This window comes from Mustela putorius, unplaced genomic scaffold (genome assembly GCF_011764305.1).
Source record: "Mustela putorius furo isolate JIRA1106 unplaced genomic scaffold, ASM1176430v1.1 tig00000148_pilon_pilon_pilon, whole genome shotgun sequence".
Lineage (NCBI taxonomy): Eukaryota > Metazoa > Chordata > Mammalia > Carnivora > Mustelidae > Mustela > Mustela putorius.
The window spans coordinates 100,151-117,751 of NW_025421295.1; the positions used below are offsets into that span (position 1 = coordinate 100,151).

At 60.0% G+C, this 17,601-nt stretch overlaps 1 protein-coding gene across 3 annotated transcripts; it reads left to right on the top strand.

The window, feature by feature from the left end:
- The first annotated feature begins 277 nt into the window (after positions 1-277).
- On the top strand, positions 278-14,835 carry LOC106004660 (mitochondrial ribosome-associated GTPase 1). Of its 3 annotated transcripts, XM_045075682.1 has the most exons (12): positions 278-514; positions 1,710-1,774; positions 4,373-4,477; positions 4,596-4,661; positions 6,652-6,732; positions 7,251-7,307; positions 7,635-7,725; positions 9,066-9,127; positions 9,603-9,699; positions 9,940-10,021; positions 13,682-13,794; positions 14,179-14,835. In XM_045075682.1, exons 1-12 carry the CDS (start codon positions 403-405, stop codon positions 14,310-14,312), a joined length of 1,065 nt encoding a protein of 354 aa, XP_044931617.1. In that variant the 5' UTR covers positions 278-402; the 3' UTR covers positions 14,313-14,835. The 3 variants fall into 3 exon arrangements, with proteins under 3 accessions (XP_044931617.1, XP_044931618.1, XP_044931619.1); XM_045075683.1 differs by lacking the exon at positions 4,596-4,661 and having other exon boundaries at positions 280-514; XM_045075684.1 differs by lacking the exons at positions 278-514; positions 1,710-1,774 and adding an exon at positions 1,839-4,319 and having other exon boundaries at positions 4,406-4,477.
- The last annotated feature ends 2,766 nt before the right edge of the window (positions 14,836-17,601 follow it).

A 17,601-nucleotide genomic window follows, 5' to 3' on the forward strand; every position in this document is an offset into this window, starting at 1 on the left:
CCCCCAGCCCCCGCCTGCCTCTCTGCCTGCTTGTGGTCTCTGTCTAACAAACAAGTAAATAAAATCTTAAAAAAAAAAAAAGTTTCCATGAACTGGGAACCCCTGGGAAGTCCCTGGCCTGCACAAGGTCCCAGGTTGGCTGGTAGCCCCGCCCCCGCCGCGCGGCTCCGCCCCCGCGGCTCCGCCCCCGCGGCTCCGCCCCCGCGGCTCCGCCCCCGCGGCTCCGCCCCCGCGGCTCCGCCCCCGGGCTCCAGGCGCCGCCCAAGGCACCGTAGTGCTCCGGCGCGAGTCGCTGAGCGGCCCCTGAAGCGCCGGAACTGCAGGGCCGGGTCGCGGGGCGGGCGGGCCGGTCCGTCGCGGGAGCGGTCCCCCCGCGCCGCGCTGTGCCTGGGACGCGGCGCCATGCGGGTGGCCTTGCACGCGCTCTGCGGCGCCGCGGGGGCCGCCTGGCGGGAGAGCTTCCCCCTGCGCGGTCGGGACGTGGCGCGCTGGTTCCCGGGACACATGGCCAAGGGTGAGGCGGGGCGGCGCGGGGTCCGTCTGCCCGCGAGTGCGCCCCCGGCGTCCGGCCCCGGCGTCCCCGGCCCCGGCGTCCGGCCCCGGCGTCCCCGGCCGCGTTGGCTCGGCGGGCTGACGGCGCGTGGGGCGGGCGGCGGCGGGGCACGGCAGGGTGCCCTGGGGTGGCCCGGGTCCCCGCAGGTCCCTTCGCCGCCGTATTTCCCGCCGCCACCCGGGGACGCGTCCCGGCTCGGACGTTGGGGACGAGGCGCCGTGGCCGCGGCGGGTCCTCTCCGAGCCGCGTGGTCCCCGCAGCACGTGTACCGCGCAGGGGCCTCGCTGCCCCGCCAGACCGCCCGAGGAGGCGCTTCCTGGTCTACCGGCCCGTCGGGGAGCGCTCGGCGTCCGGCCGCGGTGGCCGCTCCTGCGCCGCTCCCTTCGCGCTCGGGGCCGGCGGGGCCGGGGCCGGCGGGGCGCGGGGCCGCGGCCGGGGCCGCGCACGTCCGTGTCCCGCGGCGGGCTCCGGCTCCGGCTCCGGCTCCGGCTCCGGCTCCGGCTCCCGCGGTGCGCGCGGGTGGGGCTGTGCGGTGCTCCAGGGCGCCCTCGGGGCCCCGGCGAGGCGGCGTGAGGGGCCTGAGCGGTGAGCGGTGCGGTCGCTGCTGCTTTCCGTGGGGGGCCCCTGGGCGGGGGCGGGGGGGCCGCGGGAGGGGCCGCGGGGTCGCTGGGCAGCAGCTCCTCGGTGCAGCGTGGAGGGCCCAGCGCGTCGCGGGGGCGGGGGCGCCGCTTCGGTAGCTGAGACCGGCCCCGCGGGGGTTAACAGCCCCGGGAGTGGGGCCCGGACGCGCTGCTGCCCCTCTGGCTGGCCTGTCCCTTTCCGGAGGCCCCGCTGTGAACGGGAAGGAGGCGCTCTGCGGGCACCTGTCGGGCAGGTCCCGCAGATGGTTTGTGGTGGCGGGTCATTAAAGCTATCCTGTTTATTATTGTTTTTTAAAGATTTTGTTTATTTATTTGAGAGAGTGAGAGAGACCGTGAGCGGGAGAAGGTCCGAGGGAGAAGCACACTCCCCATGGGGCTGGGAGCCCGATGCGGGACTCGATCCTGGGACTCCGGGATCATGACCTGAGCCGATGGCAGTCGCTCAACCCACGGAGCCACCACGCGCCCCGTAAACCTGTCCTGTTTAAACCCATTAGGTTTCTTCTGTTTTCCAGGGCTGAAGAAGATGCAGAGCAGCCTGAAGCTGGTGGACTGTATCATCGAGGTCCATGACGCCCGGATATCCTTCCGTGGTTGTGATCCTGTAAAAAGATGTGTAAAAAGAAATATGTGTATGTTGGGTCTTTGTCCCTGTTCCTGGCACAGAGCTCTTAAAGCCCTGGGTATTTCCCAGGTAATGAGCCAGATAAAGGTGTCTGTCCATGGGGTGACTTGGAAAGCCACTAAGTCACCTAGGTTTGAGGGCTGGTTGCCGGTGGAACAGTACTGCGGTCGGAGGAGTGGAGATTTTGGTTCCACCCCCTGGACCCACTGACCTTTGGGAGGGTGTGGGGCTGGAGGTTGGATTGATTGCTGATGGCCAATGATTTAATTAATCAGCCCTGTATAATGAAGCCTCAATTAAGACCTAAAAAGACAAGGTTTGGAGATCTTCTGGGTTGGCAAACATGGATATAGAGGAAGAGAGGCATGTTTATTATTAAAAAAAAAAAAAAGATTTTATTTAGAAGGGGGGTGTGGCACACAAGCAAGTACAGGGCTGGGAGCGGGAGAGGGAGAGGGAATTTCACAAGCCGCCTCTGCACTCAGTGCTGAGCCTGATATGGGGCTTGATCTCACGACCTGAGCTGAAATCGAGAGTTGGATGCTTAACTGACTGAGCCCGAGGGGCACAGGAAGAGCACGGAGACTCTGTGCTCCATCCTACACAGCACTTGTACGAATGTGGCCGAATCTGGCTATTCCTGAGTCGTCATTTTATAATGAGCCAGGAATCTCGTATGTAAAGTTTTCTCTGAGTTCCGTGAGCCACTCTGGCAAACTCACTGAATCCAAGGAGGGGTCGTGGGTCAGAAGCACAAGTGATGGCCTGGACTGTGGTAGGTACCTTGGGGGCATGTGGGGACTGAGCCCTTAGCCTGTGGGATCTGACTCTTTATCCATGTAGATCGTGTTAGAGTTGAGTGGAATTATAGGACATGCAGCTGGTGTCACGGAGTTGCTTCTGTCGTGAGCCCTCTTGCTCCCAACTCTCCCAGACCTGGGTGCGGCACCCTAGTGGGAAGAGGACCCAGGACCCTTCGTCCTGGGTTGCGTGGCGCTCAGGCAGCAGGAGGCATTCCTGATGTTACCTGGTCTGTGTCTACCTCCTCTTTTGGTCTCTGCTCTGGTCTGCTGTACCAGGCTGGTGCCCTCGCCTCTCAGTTACTGGCACTTGAAGCAGTGGCTCTCCGCTCTTATTACACACTAGGGTTTCTCCAGCAGGCTTTAAAAAATCCTGGTCTGGGCCCCTTTCCAGACCAGTTAACCAGCCTCTCTGGCGTGGGGTCCAGGCCCGTGTCTTTTGACACTCTGCATTGGTGTGTAGGGCAGCATCTTTGCTCTGACCTCTGCCTGGCACACCCAGACCTTCCAGTCCAGTCCAGCAGTGGGTTCTCTAGGTGAGGTATGCAAGCTTCACGTAAGCGTGCTGGCCAGTGGGGTTTTCCTCCGGGCCTGAGGTGTGCATTGGCAAGATCCAGTGATCTTGTTCAGTAACGAATGTACCTTTCAGACCTTGTTCTTCTTGTATTTGAGTGTGTCTGGACTCTCTTTATGTGATGGAGGTGCTGCTGTGGGAGTTGTTACCAGGGATGTCACATGAGGGACCGTGTTCACTATTTCAGACTCTGGAACTTGTGTACCAAGATGTCAAGTTTATTTACTGTAGGCTAACTATGTCAGTTTACAGGATAGTCCACGCTGGGCAGTCCTGTGTTTGATTAGCAAAAACAGCAAAGCTATAGTTGTTATTGTGCAGTGAGTGGACATCTGTCCTTTTGGTTTCTAGACCTCTGTCTTTTTCCCCAGGACATGGCAAGGAGACCTAGGCTGCGTTAGGGATCCTGGGATGGAGTCTGGGCTTTTGGTATTGCTTAACCCTTGAGCGAAAAGTGAGATTTGTGGAAAGTCCTTTTGTGTGGGTGAGGGTACAGCCCTTAACAGGTGTCCAGACCCAGGGTGTGCTGGAGGCCTTGGGGACTCAGTAGGAGACGGAGCAGTGGTAGTGGCTTAGTGTTCAGAGGATAACTAGGGGCCATCCTTCTGCCCGTGTTCGGGTCCCATAAGGTGGGACCTGTCCTGATTCCCTAAGGGTCCCTGGCTGAGGGCGGAAGGGCCCGACAGTGCTGGCGAGGAGGCAGAACCTTCAGGGATGGTTTCCACGGGGGACCCTCATCTCCTTGGCGGTCACCAGAGGGTGGCAGTGGTGGGACATAGACTGGTTAGGGCAGTACTGGCCGCACCGTAGGGCGGTCACGTCATTCATTCTGGACTCCTGCACCTTGGCAGCTGAACAAAGAGCCAGTTCTGAAGCCTCCCACTGAGCTTTGCCTTCTGTCTGCCCTGTCATTCCTGTTTGGGAAGGTGCGCGGGAGCCGCTGTCCTGCATGTCTGCTGTGGGACCGTGGCGGCGACGAGGTGTCCTTCTCCCCAGCCGGCGGGGAGTGTGAGGAGTGTGGGGCTGGGCTGGCTGGCCGGGCTGAGACCGGGCTTCCTGCTCTGCTCAGTCCCTTCTACAGATTTCCTTCTGAAGGTGGCGTCAGTTGGGTGGCGCGGTGGACGAGGTCAGTCCATGGGCCGGGACAGCACTGACGGGGTTTCTCCTTAATTTCCGCACATTCCACTTTCAGGCCGCAATCCTCTGTTTCAGGAAACTCTTGGGCTTAAGCCGCACGTGCTGGTCCTCAACAAAATGGACTTGGCGGATCTGAAGCAGCAGCAGGTGAAGGTGCCCGTCAGGGCGCGGTCCGCGTCAGGGCTCCCGCGTCTGGGATTGCAGACGCATGCGGGGTTGGTTCCCCCGGACGGGCTTGCTTCGGCAAACAGCACTTTGTTTGCAGAGGTATTCGCATGCAATTTCTCAGAATGACGAGCCTCCCTCTATGTCTACGGTCCAAAAGACCAAGGTGAGCCTCTCCCATGGGACATGGCCAGGCTGTGGGGCTGGAGTCCCGTGGCCCACCGTGTGGCCTCTGGCCCGTCTGGCAGGGAGCACTTGACATGTGGCTCCTGTTGCAGCCGCAACGTTCACAGTTTACATCGTTTTGGTGAGCTACATTTCAGTGGCTGTGTGAGGCCAGTGGCCACAGGCTCAGGCCACAGGTACTGACCTAGAGGTCTCCCGTGACGGCCACGCTTGTCCCAGGCACCCGCACCAGCCGGCCAGCCCCGCATAGCCACTGAGCTGGAAACTAGAAGCGTGGGGAGGCCCCAAGGAACTTCTTCAAAGGCAGGATCGGGACACGAGGCACCAGGTGACCGAGGACAGGGCTTTCCCATGTGTTGCAGAAGTTCAGAAACATGGAGGTCTGGACATGTTTTCAAGCGCTCTCCTCTGCCCTTCCTGCCCAAAGGGCTGCACCAAAGCCTTGTGGGTTGCAGCCCGGCTGCCGTCAGGGTGTCAGTGGTGCAGTTCGCTCTTTGTTTCCAGAATGTCATTTAGGTTTCTTTTCTTGTTTTTAAAAAGGATTGTTTCTTTTTTCTTTCCTTTTGTTTACTTATTTGAGAGAGACAGAGGTCACAAGCGGGATTGGGGGTGGAGAAGCAGAGGGAGAAGCAGGTTTCCCATTGAGGAAGAAGCCGATGAGGGACTCGATCCCAGGACCCTGAGATCATGACCTGAGCCAAAACCAAGAGTCAGACGCTCAACAGACCGAGACCCCCAGGCGCCCCTTGGTTCAGGTTTCCTCGTTGATCGTGGCATGTTTGAGTCACATAAGCCCCAGCCACAAGACTCTGTGTCAAGGTTTCCAGGGAGACATCCAACACGGAAGCCACCAGAGTTCTGTTCGTTGAAAATCCAAGCAGCAGCGACCCCTCAGCCAGGTGCAAGCAGCTGGGGTCATTTCAAGCCTTCCTGCTGTGCAGATCGGGCAGCTCAGGCCCTCCAGGAGCTGGGTGTCTGTGGGTCTCAGTACATGTGCACATGTAGTCATTTAACCACAAGCTTTGCTTTTATTGGTTGAGGTTTGAGTCTTAATCAGTGATTGCTTCTGCCCTTAAATGCTAATTTTTGTAGAGTGCTGGGCACTGATGTGGGTCTCCACCCACCACAGTGGGTCTCCCCAGGCAGGGAGCTGTTCTTAGGTGCTACTGTGGCAGAGGTCCTGGAGAGGAGGGGTGGAGCCCCGAGTGGACGCCCCTCGTGTCGACCTCGAGTGCTGGGTCAGCACCGTTGTGAATTTATGTACTTCAAAGCGTGGCTTCAGATGTGTCTGCTGTGGCCTGTCTCTTAACCTGCATCACCCAACAAATAACTAAAATATAAACCCGAACAAGTGAGTGACCTTTTGTTCATTTAGGCATCAACCATATGTTTAGGTCGGTAGCTGATCGAATGTCCTCATACTGGTTTAAAAACCAGGGTTCCTACACTGCTTTTGCTTAATGCTGAGACCGGTAACTTCGTATTAACCTTAGGTTACCTTTGGGCTTTTAGAACATCAGATATGTTCTGTGATTGGATTTGGGTCATGCCTCAGTTTACAGGGGGGCTGGGCAGAACACTCGGGTGTAACAGGCTGTTTGCTGCTGGAAGTGGCCCCTTGCACACGGAGGTCCTGAGTCCCGAGAGGCAGGTGACGTCTGTGCTGAACCCTGGTCCCCGCTGGAGCCCGGAGTACAAGGCCCCTGACTGGGACACGTCCCTCCTGCCCTCCCAGGGCCTCCGAACCCTAACCCTAACCCTCACTCCCCCTCCCAGGGGCCCCTGCGCCTGCACCGCTGCCCCCCCGCAGCCTGCCTCGTCTCCAGACCCTGCTGGGGTGGCTCCAAGCCAGGGAACAGCCTGGCCTGTGGCGGGGGTGGGGGTGGGATCAGTTTCAGATCCTTGGATTTTAGCACAGTATACCACCCGTCTTTGCATTGACTGTATGAAATGGAAATATTCTCTTTCAGAAAATCATACAACACTTAGAAGGAGAAGGCCTAAAAAATGTTGTTTTCACCAACTGCGTGAAGGAGGAGAACATCAAGCAGGTACACACTCTGTTTCACACCCAGTGCGTTCGCTTAGATACGTTGAAGAAATCCCACAGCTCATGTTATTATAAGAAGCAGAATTTCGAGACAGTCCAGGGTTTGCTGGGGGCCCAGGGGCACGCTCCTCTCTGGGCGAGAGCAAGTGGGCTCTGGGCAGCCTGTGACGGTCTGAGGAGTGCAGTGGGCTGTTGCGTGCACTCGGGGCTGTGGCTCCCAAAGGCTTCTGGAGGGTCTGGGGCCTCGTGTCTGCAGCCGTATTTGGAGGATCATTTCACTGGCTGATAGGCGGCGTGGCTGGAGTGGCTGCAGTCAGAGCTGTCGCCCTCTGGGGGACGGACCCACTCACTGATGGTGGAGGGACAGGATGGGCCACAGGTCACCACCTCCCCCCATCTCCGGGCCCCAGCACACTCTAAATCCTGATGGGGACAGCCCTGCTTCCCGGATGCTGGACCTGGGCAGACGCCACCCCAGAAGTCCAGAAAAGGCCAGTGTCTGCTGTTTGTGCTTTGCAGGTCATACCGCTGGTCAGAGGACTGGTTGAGGGCAGCTACCGCTATCATCGAGGAGAGGTTGGTTGTGGCGCCCGGGCTGGCCGTGGGCTGGTGCCTCCTGCTGAGGGGTCAAGGCTCAGTGGCTAGCAGTGGCCGAGCAGTCCTTGTGCTGGGCCACGACCCCTTGGCTGCTGCAGGTGCCTGGGGGTCAGGGGCAGCTGCCCTGCGTGTTCTTTTTCTCGAGGCAGGAAGGGTGGGGTGGCCCTGCTGAGCCAGGCGGGGCCTCCACCCTGGTCTTCCTCCCTCTGATCACAAACTTCGGCTTGTGGGTTCCCCAGCATGGGCCACAGGAGGCCGTGGGTGGTCTGGGTAGACCCCTGACTCCCTGCTCTTGTGCCTTGGCAGAACCTGGAGTACTGTGCCATGGTGATTGGGATCCCCAACGTGGGCAAGTCCTCACTCATCAACGCACTCAGGAGACAGCACCTCGGGAAAGGTCCTTTCTTTGCTGCTGTGGCCCTTCATCTCCCCGTGAGCAGTTGTCTCAGTCCTGACAACAGACAACACGGCCATAGCTGGAGCCTCACGGCCCCTCGGGGTTGTCTCTGCCCTGAAAGGACCCACTGAAGTGTCCGATGTGAGGTTAAGGGGTGACACAGAGTCATCCTTACCCGTTTTATACTGAATGTATTTTCTTTCCTGAACGTGGGATGTTGGTGTTTGACGCGGGGATGACTTCTCTGCTCTGCGGCGGTCTTGTCCTCACCGAGGTCTCAGGCCGCCACTGCACACGTGGGACCTGATGTCAGGCAGGAGACATTTGGTGAGGGCCCCCTCTCCAGCTGGAAATCTGCCTCCTCCCGGCTTGGGAATGGCCTCCGGGAGCTCCTGGGCACCTCCCGACTGTGCTCGCCCGGTGTCAGGGTTGCGCAGACGCGCCCATTACGCCGCCGTGCTTCTGTGGCACTCAGGGTTTTCAGGGTTCGCGCCAGAGCCGTGCTAGCCTTGTTCTCCAGAGCCATGATGAGCGGGCTGCCGTGCGCAGACCCCAGCCCGGTGCAGCTGAACTGCGAGTCTGCAGGTGGCATTTTTGGTCCTCATTGTAGACTCGGCAAACCGTCTGTTCTTTTAAGTTTATTTTTTTAAAATTATAGCTTTTTAAAAATGCTGTGGCATGAAGTATATTCAGTGCTGTCCGTCCATCCCACTATTCTAGGCTTTTCCATTGTCTCCAGCTGGACGGCTTTAAACAAACCCTAACCAGCCCTGGGCACCAGTAATGTTCTTTCTCTCTGGACCTCACATGTGTGCAGTCAGCGCTAGTGGTCAGCGTAATGTCCTCGGGTCCGTCCTGCGGCTGCTGCAGGACTGCCTTCTTTCCAAGGCTGAGTCATACTCTGTTGGGTTTCTGGACCACAATTGCTTTTCCACGCACGCCTGGCAAACAGGTGGATCTCTTTACTCTGGAGCTGTCTGGGCCCCTTGGACAGGAACTCAGCTCACAGGCCTGTTGCGGGCAGCACTGTGGGGACGGACTTGCAGGGTGCAGGGTTGGTATCAGGCATGGGGTCAGGTCCTGGAGGGCAGCAGCTGGCGTGCTACCACGAGAGAGCTCTTTTGGGACCTTCATGGTCAGGTGCTTGCCTGCTGGTCCCTGGGCAGGTGTTGGGAAGAAGTTTTGGTGGAAGAGTCACTGCTGTGAGCGGGTTTGGAGTTGACTCGAGCCCAAGCCCCTGTGGGCCTTCGTAGGGTTCTGTGTGTATCATTTCTTACCCTGTAGCCTCTGTGCCAGGCCTTGTGTGTGGCTACCTTTGACGGCCTGTTTCCATCCTGCAGGAAAAGCTACCAGGGTCGGCGGTGAGCCCGGGATCACCAGAGCTGTGATGTCCAGAATTCAGGTAGGGGGCTCGGCTGCAGGGTCTCGAGTGCCGCACGCACATGCCTGGTGCTTCCCGAGGGCTGTGGGGTGGCCTGTCTTCTCCACTGTGCTCCCCCCGAGTGCTCGCCATGTGCCACACACTGGGGGCCCTTACATCAAACCCGGGGGAGGGCATGCTGTCACCCCCATTTCATGGAGGAGGGAGCCGAGCACCTGCCCAAGGTCACTCGGTGGCCTGTTCTCCCCGGGTAGCTCAGCCTGTCCACATGCGCCCTTTATGCCCTGGGAGGAGAACCCGAGGCCCAGATTTATATCCCAAACTCAGTGGGAACTGATGGTGTGGGGAAGCGGAGAGCTTCCTGAAGAGCACGAACCCTTTGGGACGGGGCCCCAGAACCTCCTCAGAGCCTCAGAACCTAGCAGCCTGCCTCTGGGGGCCACCCAGCAGAGCACCTGGAGGGGGCGGCTGGCCTGACTGCCCTCTTTGTCTACAGGTGTGTGACCGGCCACTGATGTTCCTGCTGGACACTCCTGGGGTGCTGTCCCCACGGATTGAAAGTGTGGAGATGGGCCTGAAGCTGGCCCTGTGCGGTGAGTCAGGGCCCCCTTAGCGCCCCCTCCTGCCGCCGGGCCTGACGGGTTGGGCCTGCTCTAAGTGGGCCAGCTGAGGCGGGCCAGCCCCTGCGCTCACCCTGCAGACCGAGGCCTGGAGAGCTTACCGCTGAGGCAGGGCTGCTGGGAGCCGCAGTGTCTCAGGCTGAGCAGGGAGGGGTCGCTTGAGTGCCGATGCCGGGCGCATTTGCGGGGCTCAGCCTGGCCTCCTGGTTCCAGGAACCGTGCTGGACCACCTGGTGGGGGAGGAGACCCTGGCCGACTACCTTCTCTACACCCTCAACAGGCACCGGCTCTTTGGGTGAGTGCGGGGTCGGGGGCTGGGCGGGCCGTCCTGTCTCATCCTGGACAGACATCATTAAGGAAAACAGCAGCATTCTTGTGTTCTTAGGTAAACTCCGCACGTTCTGTGCAGTGTGACACGCTTGACTCTTACACAGTCAAGAAAACCCCCAATTTCTTGCGCTCTTTGGGGACGGCTCCTCCCTACCCTCCTGCTCCCATTTTATAGACGGTCTCCTGACCCCGGTGCCACAGCTGGCGGCCATCTGCCTTCTGTCCTGTCCTCGAATGTCCTAGGAATAGAGTCCCACGGTGTGGTTCCCTGCGCTTGACAAGATAGCTCCCAGACTGCTCCGTGTTGTGTGGCGTGTCGCTCCTTCCTGGCGGCCGCCGCACCGTGTTCCGTGGTACAGACGGACGCACCCGTTTGTTCTTGCGGGGAGCGGGGAGTTCCCGCACGTCCTGTGTCGTGTTGAGGACCTCAGTGCCCCGGATGCTTGTCAGTTCTACTGATTTCTACCAAGAGCTTTCGGTCACAGTGACTTTCTCCATTGTCTTTCTGTCTTCTAGTTCATTGGTTACTGTTCGGTCTTTCCTGTTTCCCTCTTTCTGCCTTGCCGGCTTTCTTCTGTTTCTGCCACCAGGTGCCGCGAGACGGTACTGAAGTCTCTGCCTGTGGCTGGTCTGTCTGTCCTTGCGGATCTGTGTGTTTGCTTCCCGCACTCCGAGGCTGTGCCGGGAGGTGCAGGGGACGGTCTGCGGGTCTTCGTGTCCCTGATTTGATGCCCTCGTCGCTCAGAAGGGCTGCCTTGGTCCTGGCAGTTCTCGCTGCTCGGACATCTGCCTCGTCTGGCAAGGACGCGGTGGCCACTCTTGGTGTCAATGCGGTGGCCTTTTCTTCTCTCACTTTTTGCTTTAATTGTGTCTTTATGTTAAAAATGTGTTTCTCGCAGGCTGCGTACAGTGAGGGCTAGTTTCTTCTCCAGTCTGACCATTTCTGTTTTTCATTTTATTTATTTATTTATTTTTTAAAGATTTTATTTATTTATTTGACAGACAGAGAGAGATCACAAGCAGGCAGAGAGGCAGGCAGAGAGAGAGGAGGAAGCAGGCTCCCTGCTGAGCCGAGAGCCCGACGTGGGGCTCGATCCCAGGACCCTGGGATCATGACCTGAGATGAAGGCAGACTCCTGATGACTGAGCCACCCAAGTGCCCCTCAAATAAATAAAATCTTAAAAAAAAACCCAAATCTCTTGTCTCGCTGTCTGTTCCGTCTGTCCGTCTTTGCCTGTCCCCTTGCTGGGCATCCTCTGCCTCTCTCCCTCCCTCTGCCCTCTCTTGGATGCATTGGACGTTACCATGTCCCTCTGTCCCCTCCGTCAGCCTGTCGCCTGTAACTCCTGGAGGGGTTGCCCGGGTGTTTGAGGAGCAGCTCTGAGCGACACCAGAGTGTGTCTCGAGTGCAGGCTCCGTACGCCGGCGCGTCTCCGTTCCTCGCTGGATCTGTGGGCTTTTGCTGTTGTGTCCTACTGGGATGTGTCTTGTCACCCTGAGCTGCACCGTCTGGCTTTTACGGAGACTTCAAGCGTAAGAAACAGACCTTAGCTGTTGATCCGATGCTTGGTGTTTCGCGGTGCCACACGCTGCCTGGCGTAGGTCGGAGGGTTTCCCGTCAGCCTCTTGCAGCGCCTGTGCTGCTGCTGAACGGTCAGATTTTGGTTGTTCAGAGACGTCTTTCTTTCACATTCATTTTGGAAAGATACTTGCACTGAGCGTGATAGGCTCGATGGACAGCTGTTTCCAGGACTGGAAAGAGGTTGGCCCACCCCATTCTCACCCCTGTTTCTGATGAGTAGCGGGTCATGTCTGTCTCTGTTCCAATAGCTGGTCTTATGACCGCGGCTTTCTTCTCCTTTCTTGAGCTGAGAGTTTGTGGTGCTCTCGGATCTGTGGCTTTGTAGCTTTTCTCGGATTTTCGACCACCGTTTCTTCCTGTGATTTCAGCGTCTGCCTTCTCCTGTCGTCAGGACTTGGTGCCCGTGGGTTGGCCACGCGCCTGTGCCCCTGCATGTCTGACCCGCTGCTCACGCCCCCAGTGTGTGTCTCACAGCGCGTGTCACATGGTTTGTGTTCTTGAGTTCGTGACACGTGGACCGTGGTCACACAAACCGCTCTGCCGTCTCTGCTAACCCTGACGTCTGGGGCGGTTTCGGCTTTTCTCCTCATGATGAGTCTGTTCCCCACTGTCCGTGTGTCGTGGTGGATGCCTGGCTGCTGGGCGTTTGGACTTCTGTCTCTTTGGGTGACGGGCGTCTACCAGTTCTGCACGAATCCTTGAGTTTCGCTTGGGACGATTGTCCGGAAGCAGTTCCTTCCAGGCCTGTGGGTCTGGAGCCATTGCCCTGCGTGGGACGGGGCCCTCCCCTGCCCTGTGTCCCCTCCACCTGCTCCTGGCTCTGTGAGCGTGGGCCAGTGTCCCTCTGCCCTGCTGGGGGTCTCGCCCGGCCTCTGGCTTCGGAGGATTCCCTTTCTCACGTGCGCTGAGCCCTCATCTGCTAAATACGGAGGCTGGCGGAATTCGGCACTCCCTCTGCGGGCAGCTCTGCTCTCTCTGGTTCTGCTGGTGGCGTCTGTGCTCCAGCAGCCCCCTGGGCCCCGTGGGGTCCTGAGGTGCCAAGCAGGACAGCGCCGGGTCCCTGTTTATGTTCATAGCTTGATGTCTGGTGCTTTGAAAACCGTTTTGTGTGTCTTTGGTTGTTTCAGGGGAGGTAAATCCAGTTCCTGTTACTCTCTTTTGCATGGAGGTAGAATTTCAAATTAATTTTTTTGCCTCATTTGTGTGGGAGTCTGTTTGGGCATCTGCAGTCCTGCAGCGTTTCTAGAGCATTTCCAGAGTCCCTGCGGGTGGCCACGCCCGGCTGTGTTAGTGAGAGAGCTTTCCGGGGACGGCTCTCAAGATCGTCAGGACAGAAGGCCTTGTGGGGCTGCCGCCCTCCGAAGCTGGACTTGGGACCTGTGTTCTCAGGGTTCAGACCCCCTCTGAGATGGACACTCTGATGCCCACATGGGGGCTGGGTCTGTGTCTTACTTTGCTCGTGCCTGAGCCCCGCTCCCCACTGCGGACCGTGGGGCAGATCCACTGTCTCCTCTGCCTGTGGGGCCGTCCAGGCTAGAGTTTCCCGGACCCTGGGGTTCGGCAGGTGCTTGGCTGTGGGTGAGGTTTTTCTCCTTCAGCCCTTCAGGGTAGGCCGTGCCGGCCCCATGCTGGCCTCCTGCATCGGGCCCAGAGCCGGAGTTGTGTGGGACAGGGAGCTCACGGGGGCCACTGGGCGGTTCTCAGAAGTGGTGGGCGCTGTCTGCTGGTCCGCAGGCTGCCGAAAACGCCAGGCACACCTCTTCCTTCTCCACTGGAGAGAGTGCTGGTGACCCTGGTGCTCCTGACCTCATGCGGCTGCCTCTGGTGGTTGGCCATGCTGACCCAGGGCTCCAGGCCCCGGGCCTGCTTAGGAATGGGGTGGATGTTGCAGCCATGTGGCTCCTGCAGGGAAGCTGGCCTCAGGGCACCTGGCCATGGCCGGCCAAGGGTGGGGACCGTGGGAGGGGTCTTTGCTAGAGCTGGGCATGGCCCAGCACAGGTCAGCTCTGGCTGTCCCTCCCTGACTATGGGTGTGTGTGTAGGTACGTGCAGCACTACGGCCTGGACGGGGCCTGTGATGACATCACCAGTGTGCTGAAGCGGGTGGCTGTGAGGCTGGGAAAGACGCAGAAGGTGAAGGTGTTCACAGGCACAGGTGAGATGCGGAGGCCTCAGCCCCGGGCTGGGCGTGGACAACCAGCCTGTGGAGCGGCTGCGGCTCTTGGGGAGGGCATGGCGGGCACACGTGGCTGTTTTGGAAACCGAGGTGCTGCAAGGGTGGGGCTCGGGGTCCAGCCTGGAGAGGAGGGCAGAGTGGCCCTGCCTCGTGCTGGGTACATCCTGTGTCCTACCCCTTGGGAGCCTCTGAGGTCCGGGTGCCATGGCCCGGACTCCGGTTTCTTTCTGAATATGCCCTGGGGCCCAAGCTCCACCGGTTCCCACCGCCAGTCCCTGAGGATGGGCAGGGAGGGGTGCGTCTGAATCCCGGGCCTGCCCTGCACAGAGGGGCCTTCCTTCCCAGACCGTCTTGTTTCCCCAGGGGACGTGAACGTCATCCAGCCCAACTACCCCGCGGCAGCCCGAGACTTCCTCCGGACCTTCCGCAGCGGGCTGCTCGGCCCAGTGATGCTGGACAGGGATGTCCTGCAGAGCCTCCCCTTGGCAGCCCCCTGAGTGGGTCCAGCTGGCAGGGGCCTCACCCCAGCCTGGCCCTCGACACCGGAGATTGGGATATCCCAGGCCCTCACACCCAAGAAGCTGACGCTGGGACTCCCTTTCCTAGAATCTCCATGCTGGTCCCCATACGGTACTCGGGTCTTGTCTCTAAGAAGGAGCCTGTACCTGCCGCCACCGCACAGCCTGGCCAGCTGCTGGTCACAGGGCACGGTGCCCAGGGTCTGGACATTGGGACTGCTGACATGCCGGAGCTGTCCCTGTGCGGCGCACACCTGCTGAGTATCTCTTAGGGAGAAGCTGACGTTTTCTCCGGAGCTGAAAGTGCAGTCTGCAGTTAAATGTTTTAGAAGGCCTGTCTCTGCTGGCGGCGTGTCTGTTGTGCGCAGTAGCACCGTGGGCCCACGCGTTAAGGCCCGTGTCTCAGCCAGAGCAGTCAGGATGTGAGCCATGCTGTCGGGGCTCTCGTGTTAGGTCCTCCTAACGCCCTGGGTCCTGCAATAAAGACGGGTCTGTTTGCCAACAGAGTGTTTATTTCACGACACGACTAAAATGTGCACACAAAACGGACAGAGGTTCCAGGATCCGTGGCAGAACCCACGGACGGTCTGTCCCCAGCCGCGTACGGGCTGCGATGGTCGCTGCGGTGTGGTCGGTGGAGACTCGAGAGCTTTCCTGCTGCCTCCGAGCACCTTCAAGCCAACAGGTCGGTGGGACTCTTCCCCACGGACCTGGAGCTACCAGCCTGCATTCCAGCAAAGGGGCAGAGGAAGGAGGGGGCAGGGCGGGACCTGGTGTCCCGTGGGGGTGTGGCCTTCCTGGAAACACAAGAGTGTCTGTGGGGCAACCTCCCCCCTCCTGCAGGTGTCCACATCCCGGAGCGCACACACTGGCCTCTTCACTGAGGAGACCGGCCCCGGGCACTGTCTGCTTCCCGCTCTGGAACCCTGACCAGTAGCGCGGGGAGGAAAGAACCGCCAGTGTGCGGCAGGTGGAGCGAATGCCAGACACACCTCCTGGAGTCAGGCTGGTGTGGAAGAAGCTCTGGACTCCGGCGTCCCATGCTCTTGGACTGGGCCCCGCTCCTGGGCCCCTCAGATAGAGCTGGAGTCCCGTTGCAAAGGCTGTCCTGCCCGAAGGGTGTGGCGGCGGCAGGCTGGTTTGCCACAGCTCCTGAGGCCCCAGGCAGGGCTCCGCCGTGCTGAGTCTTTGGTCGCGTGCAGGTGTGATCCAGAATGGATGGCGTGGCGTCGGGGCCTGCTGTGCCCCCAGAAGGCTGGCGCTGTGGGTACAGGCAGAGCTGTGTCTTGCAGTCTCTGGGTCCTGGCCTTGGAGAGCGATGCTTGGTCCACAGGGTTTTCTGTTGGTAGCTTGGAGACCCTCACCCTAAACCAGACCTGTGTGTCGCTGCGGGAAAGCAGAGCGGGCAGGCCCTCCCGCCCCCTCCCCCATGGGAGGTGCTGGCATTGGTCAGCTGAGTCCGATGGCCCCATGGTCCAGGGGCGGGTTGTGAGGGCATATTTCTGGGGTAGGGGGCAGCCCAGTGGCATGTGAGGCCTTCAGTGAGCAACGAAGGACGTGTGGCGATCCAGAAAGGGTCTAGGCCTGGGAGGGTTGTCCTGCTGTGTGACATGGGGGTTGGAGGAAGGTGGTTAACAGAGGCCTAGAACCCCAGGGCTTGTGGACCGGGACCCAGGCCTGAGGCTTGTGAGGGAAACTGGCCTCTGGGGCGCCTGAGAACCAAAGGACCGCCGGCTTTCTGCGGAGGGTACGACGGGGCCTGCCAGAGGCAACCCCTTGATGGGGGGGCCCAGCCTGGCGCTTCCTCAGCGTCCTCTCGGGAGACTGGCCTGGGACCCCAACATGTCTCCAGATGCTCGGGTGTTTGGCGGCGGTTCGGCTTCCGGGGCGGGGGGGGGCTTGCTTTGCCGGAGCCCAAGCACTCTCCGCGGGACGGCTTGTGCCTGTCCCGGTGGCTGGGCCTGGGCCGCCGGTCCGCCTCCAGGGACCTGCCTTGTGTCAATGCCTGGTTTGCTGGTTCCCGATATGAAATCGGGCCGGCCCGTATTCACACCCCCCTTCCCCGGGTGGGCTGCCTTCTTCTGATCTGCCCGATGCTTATCTACCCAAAACAAGGCTGGGCTGTCCGGGGAGGAGCTCTTCAGTGGGAGCGGCCGTGCGGGTCCCTGGGACCAGGCGAGCACGAAATTCCAGAAGTGAACCTAAACACACACATAAATGAAAGGAAAAGACAATCCTTGAAAAGTGTAAAGCAGATGTGGTTTTTTTGCCTGCCCCCGAAAATAGGTCCCAAGGAAGAGTTGAGGTGACTTTGTTCCACGGGGGAGCAGTGGCCCCAATGGTGTCAAATGGTCTTGAGAGTGTCCAGGAAGGGAGATATCGCCTGGGCCCAAGGGTGGGGCTGGCAAGGCTCCGGGGCAGCTGCTTGTGGCAGGTTGCCCTGGGAATTATCCAGAAACCCAGGAGGGGCCACGTGTGGGCCCCGAAAATCCCCCAACATGCCGTTTTGCGGACAGGGTGGTAGGCACCCGAGAACCTGTGAGAGAAAACCTCGGTTCTGGGTTCCCCTAGCCAATAGGCCTTCAGTCTGTACTGGCTGCGGCCATGTGGTAGGGGAGGGACAACAGTTGTCCTCACGGGCCCACCTCTTGGCTTGGTGGTCAGGCACTGTCCACCACCCATCCAGGGGGCCAGGATGGGTTCAGGGGAGCTGGGATGGCTTGAACAGCCTGGTTTGGCACATCTCTCTCTGGGCAGGCTGGGGATAGATGCTGGACGCTGGTCACGGCAGCACAGGCACCCCGTTTCTGGCTGGGGAGGACCCTGACCTGGTGAGGTGGGGCATCCTGGAGCTGGTGGGCCCTGGGCCTCTGGTAGGGTGAGAAATGGGAAGCTGCAGAGGCTGTGGAGGGCTGAGCAGGAGGCCGCCTCTGGGTGAGAGGTGGAACTGGGCTCCCTGGTTCAGGGGTGGGCAGCGGTGGGAAGGGGGTGCTCAGCAGCTGGAGGTCTCTGGGGCAGGTTGGGAGAGCCTGCGGAGGGCACTGGTTGGGGCCAGATCTTGCCGGAGCGCGGCAGGGCCTAGGGCCGCAGGAGCCCAGGGTGCCAAGAGCGCCGCCCAGCAGCAGGCAGAGTGGGGGCTGCTGGTGGGCCCCGCCTGAAGTCCATGCCCGTAGCTGTAGACGCCTTGGCCCGTTCTGTTGCCACCTGGTCCCGTCCTCGTCCTCCAGATTGGCTTCCCCCAGGCCGGGGCTCTTCTCCAGCTGGAGCC

Excerpts from the sequence above, each read along its gene's own strand:
- LOC106004660 (XM_045075682.1), top strand. The coding sequence starts at position 403 with ATGCGGGTGGCCTTGCACGCGCTCTGCGGCGCCGCGGGGGCCGCCTGG. Across the intron at positions 6,733-7,250 it reads AGGAGGAGAACATCAAGCAG|GTCATACCGCTGGTCAGAGG; the intron begins GTACACACTCTG and ends TGTGCTTTGCAG. Across the intron at positions 9,700-9,939 it reads CCTGAAGCTGGCCCTGTGCG|GAACCGTGCTGGACCACCTG; the intron begins GTGAGTCAGGGC and ends TCCTGGTTCCAG.